The sequence below is a fragment of the Cucurbita pepo genome, chromosome LG02 (genome assembly GCF_002806865.2).
Source record: "Cucurbita pepo subsp. pepo cultivar mu-cu-16 chromosome LG02, ASM280686v2, whole genome shotgun sequence".
NCBI classification, from domain to species: Eukaryota; Viridiplantae; Streptophyta; class Magnoliopsida; order Cucurbitales; family Cucurbitaceae; genus Cucurbita; species Cucurbita pepo.
Genome location: NC_036639.1, coordinates 579,552 through 597,043, shown reverse-complemented (window position 1 = coordinate 597,043; position 17,492 = coordinate 579,552). Strand labels below are relative to the sequence as shown.

At 36.9% G+C, this 17,492-nt stretch overlaps 4 protein-coding genes across 7 annotated transcripts in view; 2 read left to right on the top strand and 2 right to left on the bottom strand.

Annotated features, from left to right (window-relative positions):
* Positions 1 to 1,473: 1,473 nt before the first annotated feature.
* LOC111787628 (auxilin-like protein 1) lies at positions 1,474 to 7,977 on the top strand. Its single transcript, XM_023667645.1, has 9 exons — positions 1,474 to 1,642; positions 1,755 to 2,170; positions 2,760 to 6,246; positions 6,353 to 6,419; positions 6,566 to 6,663; positions 6,746 to 6,811; positions 6,903 to 6,992; positions 7,074 to 7,250; positions 7,744 to 7,977. The coding sequence occupies exons 2-9, from the start codon at positions 1,821 to 1,823 to the stop codon at positions 7,780 to 7,782; spliced, it is 4,374 nt and encodes a 1,457-aa protein (XP_023523413.1). The 5' UTR covers positions 1,474 to 1,642; positions 1,755 to 1,820; the 3' UTR covers positions 7,783 to 7,977.
* Positions 7,978 to 8,115: 138 nt separating this feature from the next.
* LOC111787629 (ornithine carbamoyltransferase, chloroplastic-like) lies at positions 8,116 to 11,891 on the bottom strand. 2 transcript variants are annotated; one of them, XM_023667646.1, is made up of 5 exons: positions 11,405 to 11,891; positions 10,599 to 10,933; positions 9,534 to 9,665; positions 9,161 to 9,436; positions 8,116 to 8,488 (listed from the first exon to the last, which is right to left on the bottom strand). In XM_023667646.1, the coding sequence occupies exons 1-5, from the start codon at positions 11,607 to 11,609 to the stop codon at positions 8,306 to 8,308; spliced, it is 1,131 nt and encodes a 376-aa protein (XP_023523414.1). In that variant the 5' UTR covers positions 11,610 to 11,891; the 3' UTR covers positions 8,116 to 8,305. The 2 variants fall into 2 exon arrangements, with proteins under 2 accessions (XP_023523414.1, XP_023523416.1); XM_023667648.1 differs by having other exon boundaries at positions 11,411 to 11,891.
* Positions 11,892 to 13,341: 1,450 nt separating this feature from the next.
* On the top strand, positions 13,342 to 16,545 carry LOC111787930 (mannan endo-1,4-beta-mannosidase 7-like). Of its 2 annotated transcripts, XM_023668027.1 has the most exons (5): positions 13,343 to 13,740; positions 13,830 to 14,024; positions 14,680 to 14,802; positions 15,629 to 15,822; positions 15,915 to 16,545. In XM_023668027.1, exons 1-5 carry the CDS (start codon positions 13,432 to 13,434, stop codon positions 16,372 to 16,374), a joined length of 1,281 nt encoding a protein of 426 aa, XP_023523795.1. In that variant the 5' UTR covers positions 13,343 to 13,431; the 3' UTR covers positions 16,375 to 16,545. The 2 variants fall into 2 exon arrangements, with proteins under 2 accessions (XP_023523796.1, XP_023523795.1); XM_023668028.1 differs by lacking the exon at positions 13,830 to 14,024 and having other exon boundaries at positions 13,342 to 13,740.
* LOC111787929 (glucose-1-phosphate adenylyltransferase large subunit 1-like) overlaps positions 16,371 to 17,492 on the bottom strand; it is a 4,234-nt gene continuing 3,112 nt past the window's right edge. For both annotated transcript variants that reach the window (XM_023668025.1, XM_023668026.1), the window contains 2 exons: positions 16,976 to 17,036; positions 16,371 to 16,757 (listed from right to left, as the gene is read on the bottom strand). In XM_023668025.1, the coding sequence (XP_023523793.1) occupies positions 16,656 to 16,757; positions 16,976 to 17,036 (163 nt within the window). In that variant the 3' untranslated portion in view covers positions 16,371 to 16,655. The remainder of the gene's footprint in view (positions 16,758 to 16,975; positions 17,037 to 17,492) is intronic.

Below are 17,492 nucleotides of genomic sequence, written 5' to 3'. Positions count from 1 at the left end.
ATGCATAATTTATTTATTTATTTGTGGGTAAAAAAAAAAAAAAATATTATTGTTATTTTTGAAGTAATAAGTTTAAACTAACACATTTCAAATTGGAAAGCTTATTCCCTGTGATTCAACTTTAATAATTTATTTCCCTTCCTTTTTTTAATTTTAGTATTTTAAATTCATTGTAGTTCTCTTTTTTAATTTATATTTAATTATCGATTTAAACGTTAAGGAGACAAAAAAAAAGTCGGTGATAATTGAACCAATGGATCATTGACAACTATTATTAACAGTGACGAGGCCCAGTGGGCCCATTTTGTTCCTCTTTCCAAACGCCCAATTATTTCCCAACGGTTCCATCGATAGGTCATCTTCTCAAATTCTCAGTTGATCTCTCGCATTTTAGAGAAAGACATAGATTCGTGTAAACCCATGATTATTGATTACAACTTAAACCTTTTATCCGTCTATATCGTCTATATCATATACTTCACTGACGGTTGATTTAAGTTATTATAATAATTCATAAATAATCGACAGGTTTATATTTATATTATATTGAAAAATTTGAAATCAATAGCAAAAGTCATTTGAGACGTGGCTTGTATGTCAAACTAAATTAAGAGGTCGATGTAGTCATTATTTTATCTTTAAATGCATTTGTAAATAATAATAATTATTTTATTGTTGTACAATTCACTTTTCCAATTTAATTTCAAGTATGCACGTCAACTGTTAGTAAATGTATTCAGTTATTATTGGTAAAATAAAATAAGCAAAAATACGTGAATGCCGCTGTTTTGGCAATTAAATTGCAATAAATTTAAATGGTCATTACAAGTTACAGCCCAGTCAAAGACTCTTAAGGTAAAACTTTAGGTAAAAAAATAAAGGGGAAAAAAGGTATATACGGCTTGCAAGCAACTGTACAAGGGTAGTTTTAGTTAATTTAAAATCCCTAAAGATTTCATTTAATTTACCAGTTTTATTTATTTATATTTTTAGACTACAATTAATAAATCTTAAATTTAGTAAGAATAATTCATTGAACAAAATACTAAATAATCATATTAATTTAATCTTATGCAATAAATTAATTTTAAACTGTAAAAATAAACTATTTAAAGTAATTTGAACTCTATCTTGCTTATTCAATTTAGTTATTTAATTTTAAAATATTAGAAGTGAACATTTTCGAGTTGAAATAATTTTTAAAAAATAAATTGATTTAATTAATTTGCACTTGAATATGTATTTTTTATTTTTTATTTTTTTAAATATTTTTGTGCACATTTGAATGCATAGTGGTAACAAAAGCAAATAGACTGGGAAACTAATTTGTGATACGACGTCGTTTGGAGATTTTTGACAGCTATAGATGAGTTGGTGGTAAGAACAGTAAATTTGTCACTTTTCCCAAAAGGTTCGAAAGTCACGAGCGTAATTACAATCCTGCCATTGTGTGTTTTTGATATGCGTGATTTGCAACACGTTCAACAAGAACAAACATCCACGGTGAGTCCTGACAGTAGAAAAGCCAATTAAATTCCACATATGACGGATAGTGACTTCGGCCTATCTCCGTCGCCGACCGCCTTCTCCGGACAGTTTGCCGGCCACCGTGACTCAACCGCTTCCATTGTTTAGTCAGCAAGTATGTGGCCTCTTCACCGTCAGACTGCATTTCATTTCGCCCTCTTTCTTGGCAACTTCTCTCACTCGCTTTCTTCATTATCTCTTCTTTGACTCTGTAAACTATTTTGCAGAGAACGACCGGGGAGGAGAAAATAAACAACAGAGAAATCTAATCGAACCTAGAAACTGCCTCTTCCATGGAGTATCGAACTTCGTCGACTGTATACAAGAAATATTCAAATGCTCGTAGTTTCAACGATAGATCGACGTACGATGGCGTTTTTGCTGCTCCGTCGAAGCACGGGGCTCCGGTCTTCTCCGCTCGAGTCGAGGACTACAGAGAGATTTTTGGCGGTTCGCGAGTTTCCTCGATTCCGATTCTTGATGTTCCGGCAGTGAGCGACAAGAAGTTTCCGGTAGATGTTCGTAGCTCGAAGGTTGAATACTCGAAGATTTTTGGCGGTTTCGATGAGTTAAATTTCGCCGTGCCTTATGAGGAACTTCTGGCCGAAGCAAACAAAGCAAATTCGTTTTCTAAGGAAACTCGGTAAGCTACTGTTTTCTTAATATGCAGGCTATTTTGAAACCGTAGAAATTCATTGTTAGCGGGGCGATTTCCATTTAATAAGCTGTTTCTCTTTCTCCTTTTTTAATCTGTTAATTTATTTTCCGAAATATCCTCCAATGTTCTCGCGTATCGCACAATTCATTTCCCCATTTTGTTGAGGGAGTTGGTAGAGTGAAATTTATTTATGTAGAGTTAAGGCCTATCTCGTGAAAATGGAGAATTAAAACGGACGTTTGTTGGATCAGACTATATTTGGTGTTTAAAGTTCGAATGAATTGATTTGGATTTCTTGACACGACCACAATGGATCGCTGATATAAAGGCATCCACTTAGCGAGCCTCTTGCCTTTTTGCATTTCATCCCTTACATAGGCATGAGTGCTGTCAATTTCATCTTCACGTTCTGGTGGCGATTCCTTTGATTGGAGTAATTTTTGTTGGTCGTTTTGATATCTTCTCTTTCTGTTGTTCTCACTTCCGAGTACAAGAGGAAACAAACCGTAAGGAACAATGAACATGGTGATTTTATTTGTGTTAGTGAACTTTGTACATTGTTGCTATATCGTAGGACTTCAGCTGGAAGAGGATCCGCAGCAACAGAAAATTCTTCTCAGTATGAAAAGGAGAATAGTTTTTCCACGCGTGAAGCATCATCTCTTCCATTTGATAGAATGGAGAAGTTCAGCGTGTCATATCAAAAGATCAACCAAGGAAGCAAAAGTTATGCGACAGAGACAGCTCATGTAGCTCTTCCCCAGGCCATTCCAGGTTTTTCATGTTTAATTGATGAACAATCTCCTGTGCAGATGAGTGTAACTGATATGCCAACATCTGAAAAATTAAAGGATATTCACCCAGAAAAAGTTGGGAATGAAGTGGAAAATAAGCCAGAACTTCCAATTTCTGGTGACAGTGAACAGACGTTTAGATCAACTAATCCTACTAATCGTCAAAACAGAACTGGCTGGTTTAGATCAGATTCAGCTGATAAGTTATTCAATGGATATGAGGTGGATCAAGGGGAACACAAACCTGAAACTCCACTGAAACATAATTTTCTGCCTAAATTTGGTAGAAGTGATGGATTTTCAGGCAAAACAACTGGTTTAAATTCTGAAACTTTTGAACACTCTAAAGATTCTTATGACGTTTCTTCACCTCCATATTTCGGGGAGGAAGTTGAGGTGAATCCAGTTGCTGCTGCCTCAGTTGCAGCTTTGAGAAAAGCAATTGATGCTGCTCAGGAAAGTATAAAAGTTGCCAAGGAGTCGATGGAAAGAAAGAAAGCTGCCAGACTTCAAAAGCATAAAAAAACAAGATCTTCTAGGATCCTAAATCCTGAAGAGAGAAAGGAGGTAAGCACACGCCAAGAGAAGGTGGCTGGTAAAACCAATGGAAAACTGGATCCTTCAGAGGAAGAAATTGCTGATAGCAGGGAGGATAAATCATCTGCAGAATGTCCCATCACTCAAAGAGCGGTGAGGGAAAATTTAAATGCCATAGAACCAAATTATGTGGAATTGAAGGCAACAAAAGTTGATTGTAGGGAGGAAGAAGCAAAAGAATTAGATGCAACAGAACAATTTTATGAACCTAGGCATTTTGATAAAGATGAGGCAAAAAGACTGGAACCTCGAAAGGAGGACAATACAGATAGATATGGATGGCTAGGAAACATTGGATTAAAGGAAACATCTGAGAATCCTGGAGAATATGGTGATAACTTGGTAATAGTCGATAAGACTAAGGAGCCTGAGGAAAATGGCATAAACTTAAGTGTAGTCAAAGGCATTCTTATGAACAAATTAAAATCAGTTCTAGGTGTTATTGGGAAGGAAGAAGATAAAATAACACGTCGCCAAGACCAGCTAGAAACTGAAATGAAAACTGAGGCATCCATAGAACATGAAAAGTGTGTGGAATTGCCAGAAGAACTTCAAGTAACAGAAGACCACGAGGAGTTCTCAATCAGGGAGATGGGGGTAAATAAGGACAGGGAGACCCAAGTTAAGGCTCATCAATGGGTAGTGGAGAAAGATAGACATATCTGCCAACAAGAAGAAAAAGAGGGAGAAACAAATGCCTTCCAAATTGAAAATGATGTTGAAAAGATATTAGATAAATCTAACGAAGAGGAAGGATTTATAAATTGTAACAATGTCTTCCACGATGACGAAGAAGCTCAAGACATGCTAGAAGATGTTGAATCAAAAGGAAATGAAGACCTTCAAGAAAACAAACGGGATGATGAGATGATTGAAGGGCTTCCTTTTCATTTGCGCAATAATGAGATTGGACATCATGTTCAAAGACAAATAAACATTGGTGAATGTGCAGTACACGAGAACATCGTACAAGCAACGCCAGACAATCTGAATACTGAGAATAAAATTGAACTAGAAGACGGTTTAAGTAAGCAGGATGAATGTGATAACCTCTCAGAAGATCAGGATGCTAATAATTTCATAGCTAGTATGGAAGGGGTAGAAGTGATTACCGACCAGCCTGAATATCGGGATATTGATAATTCAATGGAGTTAGCTAGTACTGCCTTGGAAGTTGTGAATAATGAATCTGAGGCAATTACTGAGGAGGGTGACGTGGAGGATAGATTGCCTTTTAAATTGTTTTCGATGGCAGAGGATGCACTTAAACGTAGAGTCAAAATGGAAAATTCAAATGCAAGCCCCATTTCAATCCAAAGTGGGTTAGATTTTGGTCTAATCGATTTGAAATTAGAGCAAATGCAACTTGATGCATCTGTGAACTGGTCCTCAATCTTTTGCAGTTTGGAAAATGCTGAAGGTATGGCTTCTGAACTTAGAGGAATTGAGAGAAATATGGAGAAAATTGAAGTTTCAATTATTGAAGAAAATGATGACGATTCAAATGAAGAAGAGATACCTAGTAATGTAAATAATACTGAAGCAGGTAACCAACCTAGTATAACTATAGATGACAACAAAATCAGTGAAGAGGTAGTGGAGGAAAACGCAAACACAGGAGCAACTGAGAACCATCAAGCAACCATCGAAGTAGAAGAAAGTGAAACTTTTTATGTTTTGAAAAATGAAATGCAGTTGGAATTTGATGAGAACAATATTAGAACCGGTAGTCAATCTGGCATGATTGAAATAGACTCGGAAATAGTTCATGACATCAAAACAAGTGAAACTCGAGGAGAAAGCGAGGATAGTTATCGAGTAATTATGACAGAGGATGAAATGGAAGCTAGTGACTCGTCTGACAAAGAGGTGGAATATGCAGTTCACTTGGAAACTTTGGAAGAAGCTGATTCGCCTGGAAGTTCAGGAAGAAAAGAGAATTTAGAAAATACAGAACAGGAGATTAGTACTGGCCAGAAGGTAACAGAAAACGAGAATCATCAAACAACCCCAACATTGGGTGAAATAGAAATTAATGCTGACATGCAGAGAGAAGCAGGGATTGAATCCAAATTCGACAATGAGACAGAAGCTCATGGTTTGCCTCAATCTAAAGAGGAGTTGGCTGAGAACTCAACAAATCAAAGTATCTTAGAAAATGGCGAGAATCATCAAGCGCCCCAATTAATGCAGGAGGAGAAGGTCTTCCATGAGAAATTTGAGAAAGATGCTGAAGTGATAAAGGATCGGCTGAGAAAAATTGATGAAGCAAAAGGAAAGGAAAGAGAGAGGGAGAGATTAGCTGTAGAAAGAGCAATTCGTGAGGCTCGTGAAAGAGCATTTGCAGAAGCCCGGGAGAGGGCTGCTGCCGAGAGAGCTTCTGCTGACACTCGTCGAAGAGTAATGGCCGAGCCACGTGAACGCCCAAGGAAGGCTTCCATTGAGGCAAATACTAAGCATTCTACCGAAAAGCATTCAAAGGAAGCCAAATTAAAAGCTCAACGTGCTGCCGTCGAAATGGCTACTGCTGAGGCAAGAGAGCGTGCTTTAGAAAAAGCTATGTCCGAAAAGGCTATTTCCGAGGCAAGAAATCTGGCTGACAAGATTGTTGCCGAAAAACTAAATGGTGCAGCTGGAGTTAGTAAAGTAAAGAAGAGCTTTTCATTTAATGTGAGTACTTTTATTTTTTATCCTCCTCTCCATGTTTTTTTATTGTCCATGAAACAATTGAAGGGGCACATGATTGTGATTAACATCGAAAAGCACTTACATTCAGGACTCTCAGCCAAAAGGCCAATGTTCTTCCAGCAATTTCAGGCATGCGAATTCATTCAACCTTGGAGGTGAGTTATGCGCTTTAAGTACTTTCTGGCCAAACTGCTTAAAGATTTCGCTATTATCAGTATGAAAACTTGATAAATGAAGGGATTATTATTTTGTTCCGGTGACTGTTATCCGTGGTTTCTGAACAACTTGTCACTCGATATAGGTCCCGACGCGTCAGAGAGAGAGGTGGGATCTGCTGGGGAATCTGCACAGAGAAGTAAAGCCAGGTTGGAGAGGCATCAACGAACAGTTGAGCGTGTGGTATGTTCTGTTCAAACTGTGAACTATCCAAAATTTGATTGCAGATGGCCACATTTTATTCAATTTTTCTGTTTCATTTCAGGCGAATGCTCTTGCAGAGAAGAATATTCGTGACATTCTCGGACAGAGAGAACAGGAAGAGAGAAATGTAATTTACACGTCTTAACAGTTTGGAGGAGTAAGTTGGTATTTTATGAGATAGTTCGTCTAACAGTGCCCATATCTTCTGTTTGTAACAGAGACTAGCAGAAGGTCTAGATGCTGAAGTTAAACGGTGGTCAAGTGGGAAGGAGGGAAATCTGCGTGCATTGCTTTCGACTCTACAATATGTAAGCTAAAATTGAGCCCCTTATTGTTCTTCTCTGATTTGGATGTTATGATCAGAACCTAACTGCTTATTATGTTGATAGATCCTCGGGCCCGACAGTGGGTGGCAGCCAGTCCCTCTAACAGATATTATCACGACAGCTGCTGTCAAGAAAGCTTACCGTAGGGCAACTCTTTCGGTCCACCCTGACAAATTGCAGCAACGGGGTGCAAGCATTCCACAAAAGTACATATGCGAGAAGGTTTTTGATCTTTTGAAGGTATGTGCTAAATTTATTACTTGAATGAATCTATATGTTGAATGAATCTATATTGGTATTTGGGTTATGTTTGTTATTTTTTAAATTAGGAATTTGGTAAAAATTATTGAGCTACAAGTAAGAATTACGAACATGGAACATACTTGAAAGTGATTCAAGAATGATAGAAGATTACTTTCTTCGTGCCCTTTTTAGTGATTTTTTTGGTCATTCTAAAATCACTTTTCGAAGATGTTCTAATGGTTACCAGCACCAAAAGCTCTTACAATTTAAATCCAGTCTTTTAGGTGATCATTTAGTCTATTTGAGACCATTATTTCTCTATTTTGGTGCGAGTTCCTCTGGCTCCCGCATGATCTATTTGTTTCGAGTAGATTTTTAAGCGATTCTAAATCATAATAGGTTTCAAAATGAATTCACAGCGGGAGTCTATATTTTATTTAGTTTTGCAATTGAGTTCAAAAGTTGCTAACTCCAAATCTGTAATCAACAGGCTGCTTGGAACAAGTTCAACATGGAGGAACGATTATAACGCAGTCGATTACCCTAGATTTCCTTATAATTGCATAAGCATTATCATGTTTATAACCATTGCATATCATTTTATAGTAGTATGATGGGAAAAGCCACACAATTCTTTCGATCTGTCATCGTGGTCAGAAAAACCAATATTGGAAGTGTAAGTTGACCGTCAATCTTATATATATATATCTGATCTTTTTAGTTCAACAAATGTAGATAATCAAAATTATAACCTTATTTATCTGTCAATTATTGTTATACTATTGCTAACGTGACTAATTGTTAAAAAGATGTCGCACTTTATATTTTTCACATAATGTAAACTACTAGACCATTTCTCTTCTGAAAAAAAGGAGCTCGCGGCTATGACAAACTCTAGCTGCAAAAGCTAAAACTGTACTGCAAAAAGTAGGTTCCAGTTTGCAAAAACAAAGGACAGTACAAAAAGGTAGAGAATCATAAGCTAGCTAACCTCAGCCATACTATTATTGAAACATGAATTGGCATATTCCATTATTAAGTGCTGGACACAATCATAAGCCAAGAACATGAAGCATTATAGCATTCTGTGCGTGCATTCGGTTCTCAGCTTGTGGAAAGACAATGGAGTTGGGAGCCTCAATTACCCCATCTGTCACCTCTACGCCTCTCTCTGCTGGTAGGCAATGCATGAAATAAGCCTTTGAACCTGCTAAATTCATGAGCTCTTCGTTAACCTGTATCAGTAACGCAAACAATGTCATTGCAGCTCCCATGAGGTATACCACATGCATCCCAAAGATAAAAAAATAACTACGACCAGTGCTCTCCAATGTTTGTGTCAAATGATTAGTCTTGCATAGGGTCCCCAAGTGTCACAGAACACATCACAGTTTCAATATAGGAGTGAAAGAAGAACCACGACATGAGTAGTTATCTAATTCTTCTCGTAACCTAAGCTAAGTTCCCCGGAATCGGATATTATACCATTACAGTTCATTGGGGAAGTTTTCATCATTGAATCCGAGAGATCACAAATGCAGAGGGAGGACAACCTGGAGTGATTAACTATGGGATGTTTGGAAGGGGAAGGTTCAAGTTTGGATGGGTCGGGAAGGCATATACTTGGCCAGAGAGTTTGTTGTGCAACAAACATCAGAATGAACTACAGTTTTTCAGCACAAACCAACTATTTGGTATTCAGCACAGAAAAAGTGTAGACAACAGGCTATTTCTAAACTTTCCATCCCAAGTAATAGCATGAAAGATCAAAATCAGATAATTCAATATCAAGCCGGACCATCAGAGCATGTCGATCTTCAACAACAATTTTTTTTAGTAGCATCTTCATTGACAAAATTAATTAGCTCGAAGTGCATTCATTAGAAAGAAAATGCTTCAACAAGTACCTGGAAGCCTTGAAACGCTTTACGCCGATATTCAGCCTCCTCTTTTTGTCCCATACTTGCCCAGACATCTGAATACACAACATCAGCGCCTTTCACTGCTTCCTTGGGATCATGGGAAATCTCAATCTTGCTAATTCCAGCTTGCCGGGCTTTTTCAACTGTGTTCTTATCCGGCTCAAAACCTTTAGGGCAGGCACAAACAAAGTGGATAGGTACAACTGATGCCAACAACAACCACGAGTGCACCATGTTATTTCCATCTCCAACATACACAACCTAAATTTTCATTATCATCCGCTCAATTCATTTGAGACATATAACGGAAGTATATTTTATATCTACTATAACGAAACACAAATGAGGAAAACCAAACCTTAGTTCCTTCTAACTTGCCAATGTGTTCAATCATAGTGAGTGCATCAGCCATTACTTGACAAGGATGGTTGTAATCCGTCAGGCCATTTATTACAGGCACGGTTGCATATTTTGCTAAATCAAGAATATCCTGCAACAAAATGATAGTATGACGACCAGTAGAGAAACATCCGCACTACTAATCATTGCAACGGATTAATGAAACAGAAGAAATCACAGTCCACAAGTATATGGCAAGATTGCTTACATTCCAGTTAACTTGAAATTCGACACCTTTTCCCTTATTTCTTAGGATAGCTAGGAGTATTTGGCCTTCAATTTGCTATTGATTTTCCCAAATAGAAACCCACCAAAGAGAAAAGAAGTTTAAATATAAGACTATTTCCTCCTCACACGTCCATCCCATGGTGGAGCCATTTCTGGCTGTGTTTGGTATTTTACCAATGACTAGTTTTAGTATGCCTACTTGAATAGATACACATCACAGTAAACTTGTGTCTAAATGACTGTAGTTTTGCATATAAAATGATGCTAACAGGCCACGGTTCCCACCTTAATGTTCCACAATCCAGACAACATTGTAAACAGGTGACTTCATCCCAACAGATACATAAACTTCATTCAATCATAGATGAATAATTCAACATAGCTATCTATCAGAAAAGAAATGTCAAGAAAACTTCAATTCCTTTGATTATTGTATCAAGTAGAAGCTGAAATAATAACTAGTACGGGTCTGCTGCGAAGAAGATTTAAGCAGTTGTTACAAATGCTTCACAATGTTTTTGTTATTTAGAAAAACTCAATCAAAAGGTTATTTACAAGAAATATAAGGTAATAAAAGAAACATCATTAAGCCATATTTAGCTAGAAAAGGGTTTTCACAAGCCACCATCAATAGCCTAAATCTCAACCACCCTTATTTTGCTTCATTAAAATTGTGACAAAATAACAATTTTGACAAGGCAAGACTATCTTTGAGTACACGCAAGGCAAATATTCATGTTAATATCTTGACATGTTGTCACTTGGAACTAAGAAGGTAATAAATTGGCCCTCATACCTGATGACCAAAAACACGGGCCATGATGACATCATTATATCGAGACAGAACACGAGCAATATCCCTAGTTTCCTCTCTTTTTCCCATTTGGATAGTGTCGGGCCCTAAATATATGGCATGCCCCCCTAGCAAGAAGAAACCAGTCTCAAATGAAACTCTGGTTCTCATGGATGGTTTTGCAAATATCATAGCCATTGTCTTCCCTTCAAATGGGAGAAATGTCCTATCTCCAGATTTCAGTTGCGCCTTAACTTCAATTGCACGGTCTAAGATCTTCATGAGGGTGGATTTATCAAAATCACTGAGGTGAAGGAAGTCCTTCTTCTCTGCTTTCACTGACAAACAATACAAAAAAGAACAATAGTCAGACAACTAAAAGCATACACCAGTCGATTCATTGAATTGCTTGCATTTCCAATAACTTGTTGCCTGAGAAAAAGTGGAAGGAAAAAACACTATAATCTCTTCTCAAGCCAGTGAGACAGCCATCGCATATCGCCAATGCAAGCGTCAAAAATCAGTGGGTTCAAGTTCAAGAGAAATTTGTTCACGTCTCGCATTTAGACAGAGCAGCATCCAAACAGATAGATGTGTGCACCCAGAAAGGCGTATACACCGTCTGATAAGTACGACTTATCCAACTTCACGAACCACATAAGAACAGTGATAGAGCAATATAAATACCACATCCACTGACAGTCCATAAACCCTAACTTCTAAGTCATAGCAAGAACCGCAAAAACCTTAGTCGAAATGAAAATAATAGGAACAATATCGCAAACAAGAGGTTAAAATCGGAGACATACATGCACCTTTTGATACAACCGGAGAAGGGGAAGTTGCAGAGGTCTGGCAAGTGATTGAAGGAAAACGAACCGGAGAAGCGACAGAAAATCCTGAAAGGCCGCCGGAAAATTTCACCGATCGCCGAATACTTCTACTGGAGTAGAAGTGGGTAGGGAGGGAGCTTTTCTCCGATCGAACAATGGAGTGAGAGCAAATCGCTGCCATTGCTGTTGATGAAATGGTGGATTATCGGAAGTTTCGCTAAGCAATCGATTCCACTCGAACGAGCAATGCAAGAATTCAAATCCGTCAATGTCGTTCGCCTCGATTGATTTGATTCTCACACTCTCACTTTTCCAAGGTATTCAACCTTTTTTCTACAGAAATGTATATCGCTTTCAAAAATTTGTCCGCGAACTCCAAAAAAATGACCCTTCTCTATGCTTCATTCATGTTTGTGTTTATGGCTTTTCGGCTTCGGAATCAACAAAGTGAGCATAGTGACTGTTTACATCAAAAATAAAAATAAATAATAATAATAATAACATTTCTCAAGAACAAAACAAACTAAAAAAACAGAGAAACTTTTCTATTTATTTTGTTTTTTAGAGTATAAAATAATTAATAAAAAGTTTTTATTTTATTTTGTTTTATTTTTTACTCGGATTTATTCTTAATAATAAAATATTATTTAATTTGTTTTAACCTAATACTTCGCAACCAATTAAATAAAAATTTACATATCATTATAAGTTCGTTTATCTGGCAAAACTGACTAAATTCAAATATATAATACTAAAAATTTAAATTTATTCTATATGTGACAAAAAAAAATTATGCACAAGAGAGAACACTACCATATCAATTTAGCTCATCTCGATATTCATATAATAATATATATATATATCATTATAATCTAGCTCGTATCGTTATAAACCTGAGATAATAATCAATAAAAATTTGAGGTATTTATTATTATTCAGCGAGATATACCGTTTTAAATTATCATGATTAATTAAGATTTTATGATAATTAAATACATAACTTTACACGAATCAAAAATGAATCACACAAATAAATATTTATTAAAATCGTTGAAAAAAACGATTGCTCTCGCCCGACCCGACGCGGATATGCATTAAAGAACGGGCAACCGGTCGCCGCGATCTCCGGCTGACTGAATGTAATCGGTCCCGATTTGGGCGGTGAAAGACTAGAAAGACTTGCAGATTCACCCATATTTATTACCTTTTGTTCTCCCATTTTAATAATTTATTAATCCTCAGATTATGATGTTTTAATTTTTTTTATTTATTGTACAAAATCGGCTACCATTTTATTTATCATTCTCTTTTCGTACCATACAATCAATCGCACAAATCCCTTTCAGCCACAAATGTAATATCGCCACGTGTATGGCTGCCTTTTTTTTTTCTGAAAAATAATATTTTTCTCATTAAAAAAATAATTTACAATATTACATTTTAAATAAAATAAAATGCTCACTCCCATACTCTATTACCTAACCCAATGATATATACATATTTCAATTAAGTTTAAGGTAATATTTTAAAGTCCAAAGAAGGAAATAAATAAATAAATAAATAACAACCACTATTTTAAAAATAAGATCAAATTCACTTAAATTCTTTTAGCTTAACTCTTATTAAATTTAATAAGGTATATAAATTCGATTAAAAAGTCAAATATATATATTAAAATTTAAAAAATACATTATATTACAAATTTGATTCTTATAATTTTTTAAAAATAGTTTATAATTTTTTTTAAGAAAATGTTTTTTTTTTTTTTTTTTTAAATATGGGGATTCAATTATTTCCTAAAATTAATGTGGGGCCCACAACACGACCTCTTATGGCAACAACATAACCGTGAAAATATTGATAAGAAAAGAAAATAATAAAGAAAGAGTGGACAGTTAAAGTTGAGAAGCGGGCCAGCTCTCCACTTTCCAGGCCGCCCTAGAAGCTCTTAATAAATGACAGCCCCATTCCACTTTCACTCTTAACAAACCCACAACACAGAGATGAGGCTTTGGAGTACGGTTTTGGTGGTTCTGGTTCTGGTTCTGGTTCGAGCCAAAGCAGACGATGGGTTCGTGAGTACCAGAGGGCAGCAACTGATACTGAACGGAAGCCCATTTTACGCCAATGGGTTCAATGCGTATTGGCTAATGTACTTCGGGTCAGACCCATCGCAGAGAAACAAGGTCTCCTCTGCTTTTGAAGAAGCCGTCAAGCATGGGCTCTCCATTGGCAGAACTTGGGCCTTCAGCGACGGCGGAGACAGCCCTTTGCAGTACTCTCCCGGCAGCTACAATGAGAAGATGTTTCAGGTGAAGAAAATTCTCCGATTGCTTTGATTTTTGCGGTTTAGTGTGTGTGTGTGTGTGTGTTTATGCTGAATGGGAAATGGGTTTGTTAGGGTTTGGATTTTGCGGTGTCGGAGGCGAGGAAATATGGGATTAAATTGATATTGAGTTTGGTGAACAACTATGAGAATATGGGAGGGAAAAAGCAGTATGTGGAGTGGGCGAGGAATGAGGGGCAGTCTATTTCATCCGACGATGATTTCTTCAGTAACCCTGTTGTGAAAGGGCTGTACAAGAATCATATTAAGGTAATTTCACAAACCCATAGCCCTTTTCGCTTTTGTTTCGTTGATTGAGGCTTTGAAAGGGGTTTGTTTGTGCGGGGTTGGTGAAAATGAAACGGCTGGTTGGAGTGGTTGGGAATAATTTTAACAGGTCATTTACAGAGGGGAGTGATTATGATTCTTTTTTTACTTTTTACTTTCTTTTACATATATATATATATATATATATATTTTATTTTTTTTTGGTTAAAAGACTGAAAGATGATAATGTTTTGTGTTAATTTTAAATATCCATAAATCTTATAATTTATCTAAAAAAATATCCATAAATTTTAAAATTTTGAAAGATACCCTCAAATTAAACAAAAATAAAAAATAAAAAATAAAAAATAAAAAATAAATCTAGAATTTTTATTAGTGCTTCAATAAATTTGAACTTTTAAAAAGTTCCATTAATATAGGAACGAAAATCATATATTGATTATATCCTTTCAATAATAGTAAAAATAATTAATAAATTTAAGGTGTTTTTAAAATTAATAATATTAATGAAACTAACTGTAAGTGTATTTTGAGATAATAATTTTCAAAACTTAATATGCAATAAGTTTATATTAATCTATGGATTTTAATTTGTGAATATTGATAATTTTGTTTGAATGCATATTTTGTATATTAGAGCATTTTGACAAGAATCAACAGCTTCACCGGAGTAGCTTATAAAGATGATCCAACCATAATGGCTTGGGAACTCATGAACGAGCCTAGGTGTCCTTCAGATCCTTCGGGGAACACGATTCAGGTTCTCTCTAGATTTTCCCTTCCTTTCTTAGTTTCTTATTTCCCTTCCTTTCTTAGTTAAAGCCTACCGCTAATATATATTGTCCAAGTTTAGGTGAGTTTCGCACCCGTGTAACAAATGTTTCGTTCTCCTCTCCAACTAATGTGTGCCAACGTCTTCTCCTCTCCAACTCATGTGTGCTCGTGCCAGCGAAGACGCTGGGCCCTTAAAAGGGTATGTGTGCTCGTGCCAACGAAGACGCTGAGCCCTTAAAAGGGTGGGTGAGATCCTACATCGGTCTGAGAGGGGAACGAATCCACACCCTAATAACAAATGCTTCGTTCCCCTCTCAAACTAATGTGTGTCAGTGAGGACGCTGGGGCCTTAAGGGGGTGAGTGAGATCCCACATCGGTTGGAGAGCGGATCTAATCCACACTCTTATAACAAATGATTCGTTCTCCTTTCCAACTAATGTGTGCTAGCGAGGATGCTAGGCCCTTAAGAGGGTGGGTGAGATCCCATATCGTCTAAGAGGGGAACAAATCCACACCCTTCTAACAAATGCTTCGTTCCCCTCTCCAACTAATGTGGACGCTGGGGCCTTAAGGGGTTGAGTGAGATCCAACATCGGTCAGAGAGGGGAACTAATCCCCACCCTTATAACAAATGCTTTGTTCTTCTCTCCAACTAATGTGTGCCAATGAGGATGCTGGGCCCTTAAGGAGTGGGTGAGATTCGGAGCGAAGTATTCTTTATAAGGGTGCGAGAGCCTCTTCCTAAATAAACGCATTTTAAAATCGTGAGGCTATATGTTTAAGAAGTTTGATGTATGAAACAATGGGGCAGGCGTGGATTAGAGAAATGGGTTCATACTTGAAATCAATAGATGGGAAGCACTTGTTAGAAGCTGGTTTGGAAGGGTTCTATGGACAATCAAGGAATCAAGGGAATCCAAACTTTCAAGTGGGAACTGATTTCATTGCCAACAATCAGATACCTGAAATCGACTTTGCCACAGTCCACTCATATCCTGATCAATGGTAACAATAAAGCTTCTTCCCTTCTTCACTTCACTTCACTTCTTCAATCCATTAGGACAAATGAAATGGGTGATTTCTACTGATGTTTGTAGGCTAACTGGTTCAACTAATCAGAATCAGCTCTCATTCCTAAACACTTGGCTCAATGAACACATCCAAGATGCACAGAACATTCTGCACAAGCCAGTTCTCTTTGCTGAGTTTGGGAAATCTACAAAGAACTCTGCCTCTGATCAAAGGGATCAGCTTTACAATGCTGTTTATTCAGCTGTGTACTCCTCCGCTCGAGGCGGCGGTGCAGCTGTGGGCGGATTGTTCTGGCAACTTTTAGTTGAAGGAATGGATTCTTTTCGAGACGGGTACGAAGTGATACTTAGCGAGAACCCATCGACTGCTAACTTAATATCTCAGGAGTCTAGAAGGCTGATTCGCATCAGGAAGATGTATGCTAGACTCAGGAACATTGAGAAGTTGAAGAGAGCAAAGGAGATAGGAAGAGCAGAGTGGGAGGAGGCCTTAAAGGGAGGCAACAACAACAGTCCTGGAAATTAAGCAAAATATTGACTACTTGATATAAGTTTTGAGGTTAAGAGATGAGAGTTCTTGCTCATCCAAAAGCTGAATGTGGTGCCTTGTGATATAAGGATTGAAATCAAGAGTTGTCTTAGGAAATATTTTGGCTTTCTACATTTTACATATAAGAAAAGAAGTTAAATATTTACGCCAATTATTCATTGCTGAGAATTGTAGGTTTCAAGCCTCCAGCAATTGCTTCCTTTTCAACCCTCACCTATCTCTTGGCCTGACCACCAAAAGGCTGCTGCCATTGGAATTTAAATAATGGTTCCATCTTTTATCTTCGCATTCTTCAATGTGACTGTGATACCGGATCTTATATAAAATCCTTCGTCTGGTCTCTCAGCTTCTTGAACGCCCTGAAAAAGTTACAAGCGCGCTTTGATCATATAGCTTCATAATTTGGAGAGTTTGCAAATTCTTAGAATACAATAAACTCATGAACCAAACTCAAGTTTTTGTTGCTTATTTCTTTCTTCAAATTCAAACACAGATTAAACAATTTAAACTTCGTAAACTTTAACGTATTAAAGCTACGAGCCGAGCATCCTTTAAAGAGTATAAAATTTATACTTACTTCAGTATTCGCAATAACCACATTTCTTCCAATCTTGGCATTCTTGTCAATTATGCAATTCCTGAAGTTGCAAAGAATCAGAAACAAGATCGAATCCACGTACGAATAATTTCATGATAATCAGTGAGAGATAATAAAGTAATGGTTATATTTAACTAATAAAAGGGTTGCACATAGTTTTATGTAATAGACCAAGCTCAGATATTATTTTCTTTCGGCTTTCCTTTATGGGCTTCCCCTCAAGGTTCTAAGGACGTTTCCAAGCTTTTTAAGGAATGCTTCGTTCTCCTCTCCAACCAATGAGAGATCTCAAAATCTATTCCCTTGGGGTCTAGCATCCTCGCTGACACTAGTGTTTGACTCAAGCTCAAACTCACTACTAATAAATATTGTTATCTTTGGACTTTCCCTTTTAGGTTTTCCCTTGAAGTTTTAAAACGCGTCGACCAGAGAGAGGTTTCCTCATCCTTATAAGGAATGTGTCGTTTTTTTTTTTTTTTTTTTTTTTTTTTTTTTT

Excerpts from the sequence above, each read along its gene's own strand:
- LOC111787628 (XM_023667645.1), top strand. The coding sequence starts at position 1,821 with ATGGAGTATCGAACTTCGTCGACTGTATACAAGAAATATTCAAATGCT. Across the intron at positions 6,247-6,352 it reads AGAAGAGCTTTTCATTTAAT|GACTCTCAGCCAAAAGGCCA; the intron begins GTGAGTACTTTT and ends ACTTACATTCAG. Across the intron at positions 6,420-6,565 it reads GAATTCATTCAACCTTGGAG|GTCCCGACGCGTCAGAGAGA; the intron begins GTGAGTTATGCG and ends CACTCGATATAG.
- LOC111787930 (XM_023668027.1), top strand. The coding sequence starts at position 13,432 with ATGAGGCTTTGGAGTACGGTTTTGGTGGTTCTGGTTCTGGTTCTGGTT. Across the intron at positions 13,741-13,829 it reads ACAATGAGAAGATGTTTCAG|GGTTTGGATTTTGCGGTGTC; the intron begins GTGAAGAAAATT and ends TGGGTTTGTTAG. Across the intron at positions 14,803-15,628 it reads CTTCGGGGAACACGATTCAG|GCGTGGATTAGAGAAATGGG; the intron begins GTTCTCTCTAGA and ends ACAATGGGGCAG.
- LOC111787629 (XM_023667646.1), bottom strand. The coding sequence starts at position 11,609 with ATGGCAGCGATTTGCTCTCACTCCATTGTTCGATCGGAGAAAAGCTCC. Across the intron at positions 10,934-11,404 it reads GGTTGTATCAAAAGGTGCAT|TGAAAGCAGAGAAGAAGGAC; the intron begins GTATGTCTCCGA and ends ATTGTTTGTCAG. Across the intron at positions 9,437-9,533 it reads GCAAGTTAGAAGGAACTAAG|GTTGTGTATGTTGGAGATGG; the intron begins GTTTGGTTTTCC and ends ATGAAAATTTAG.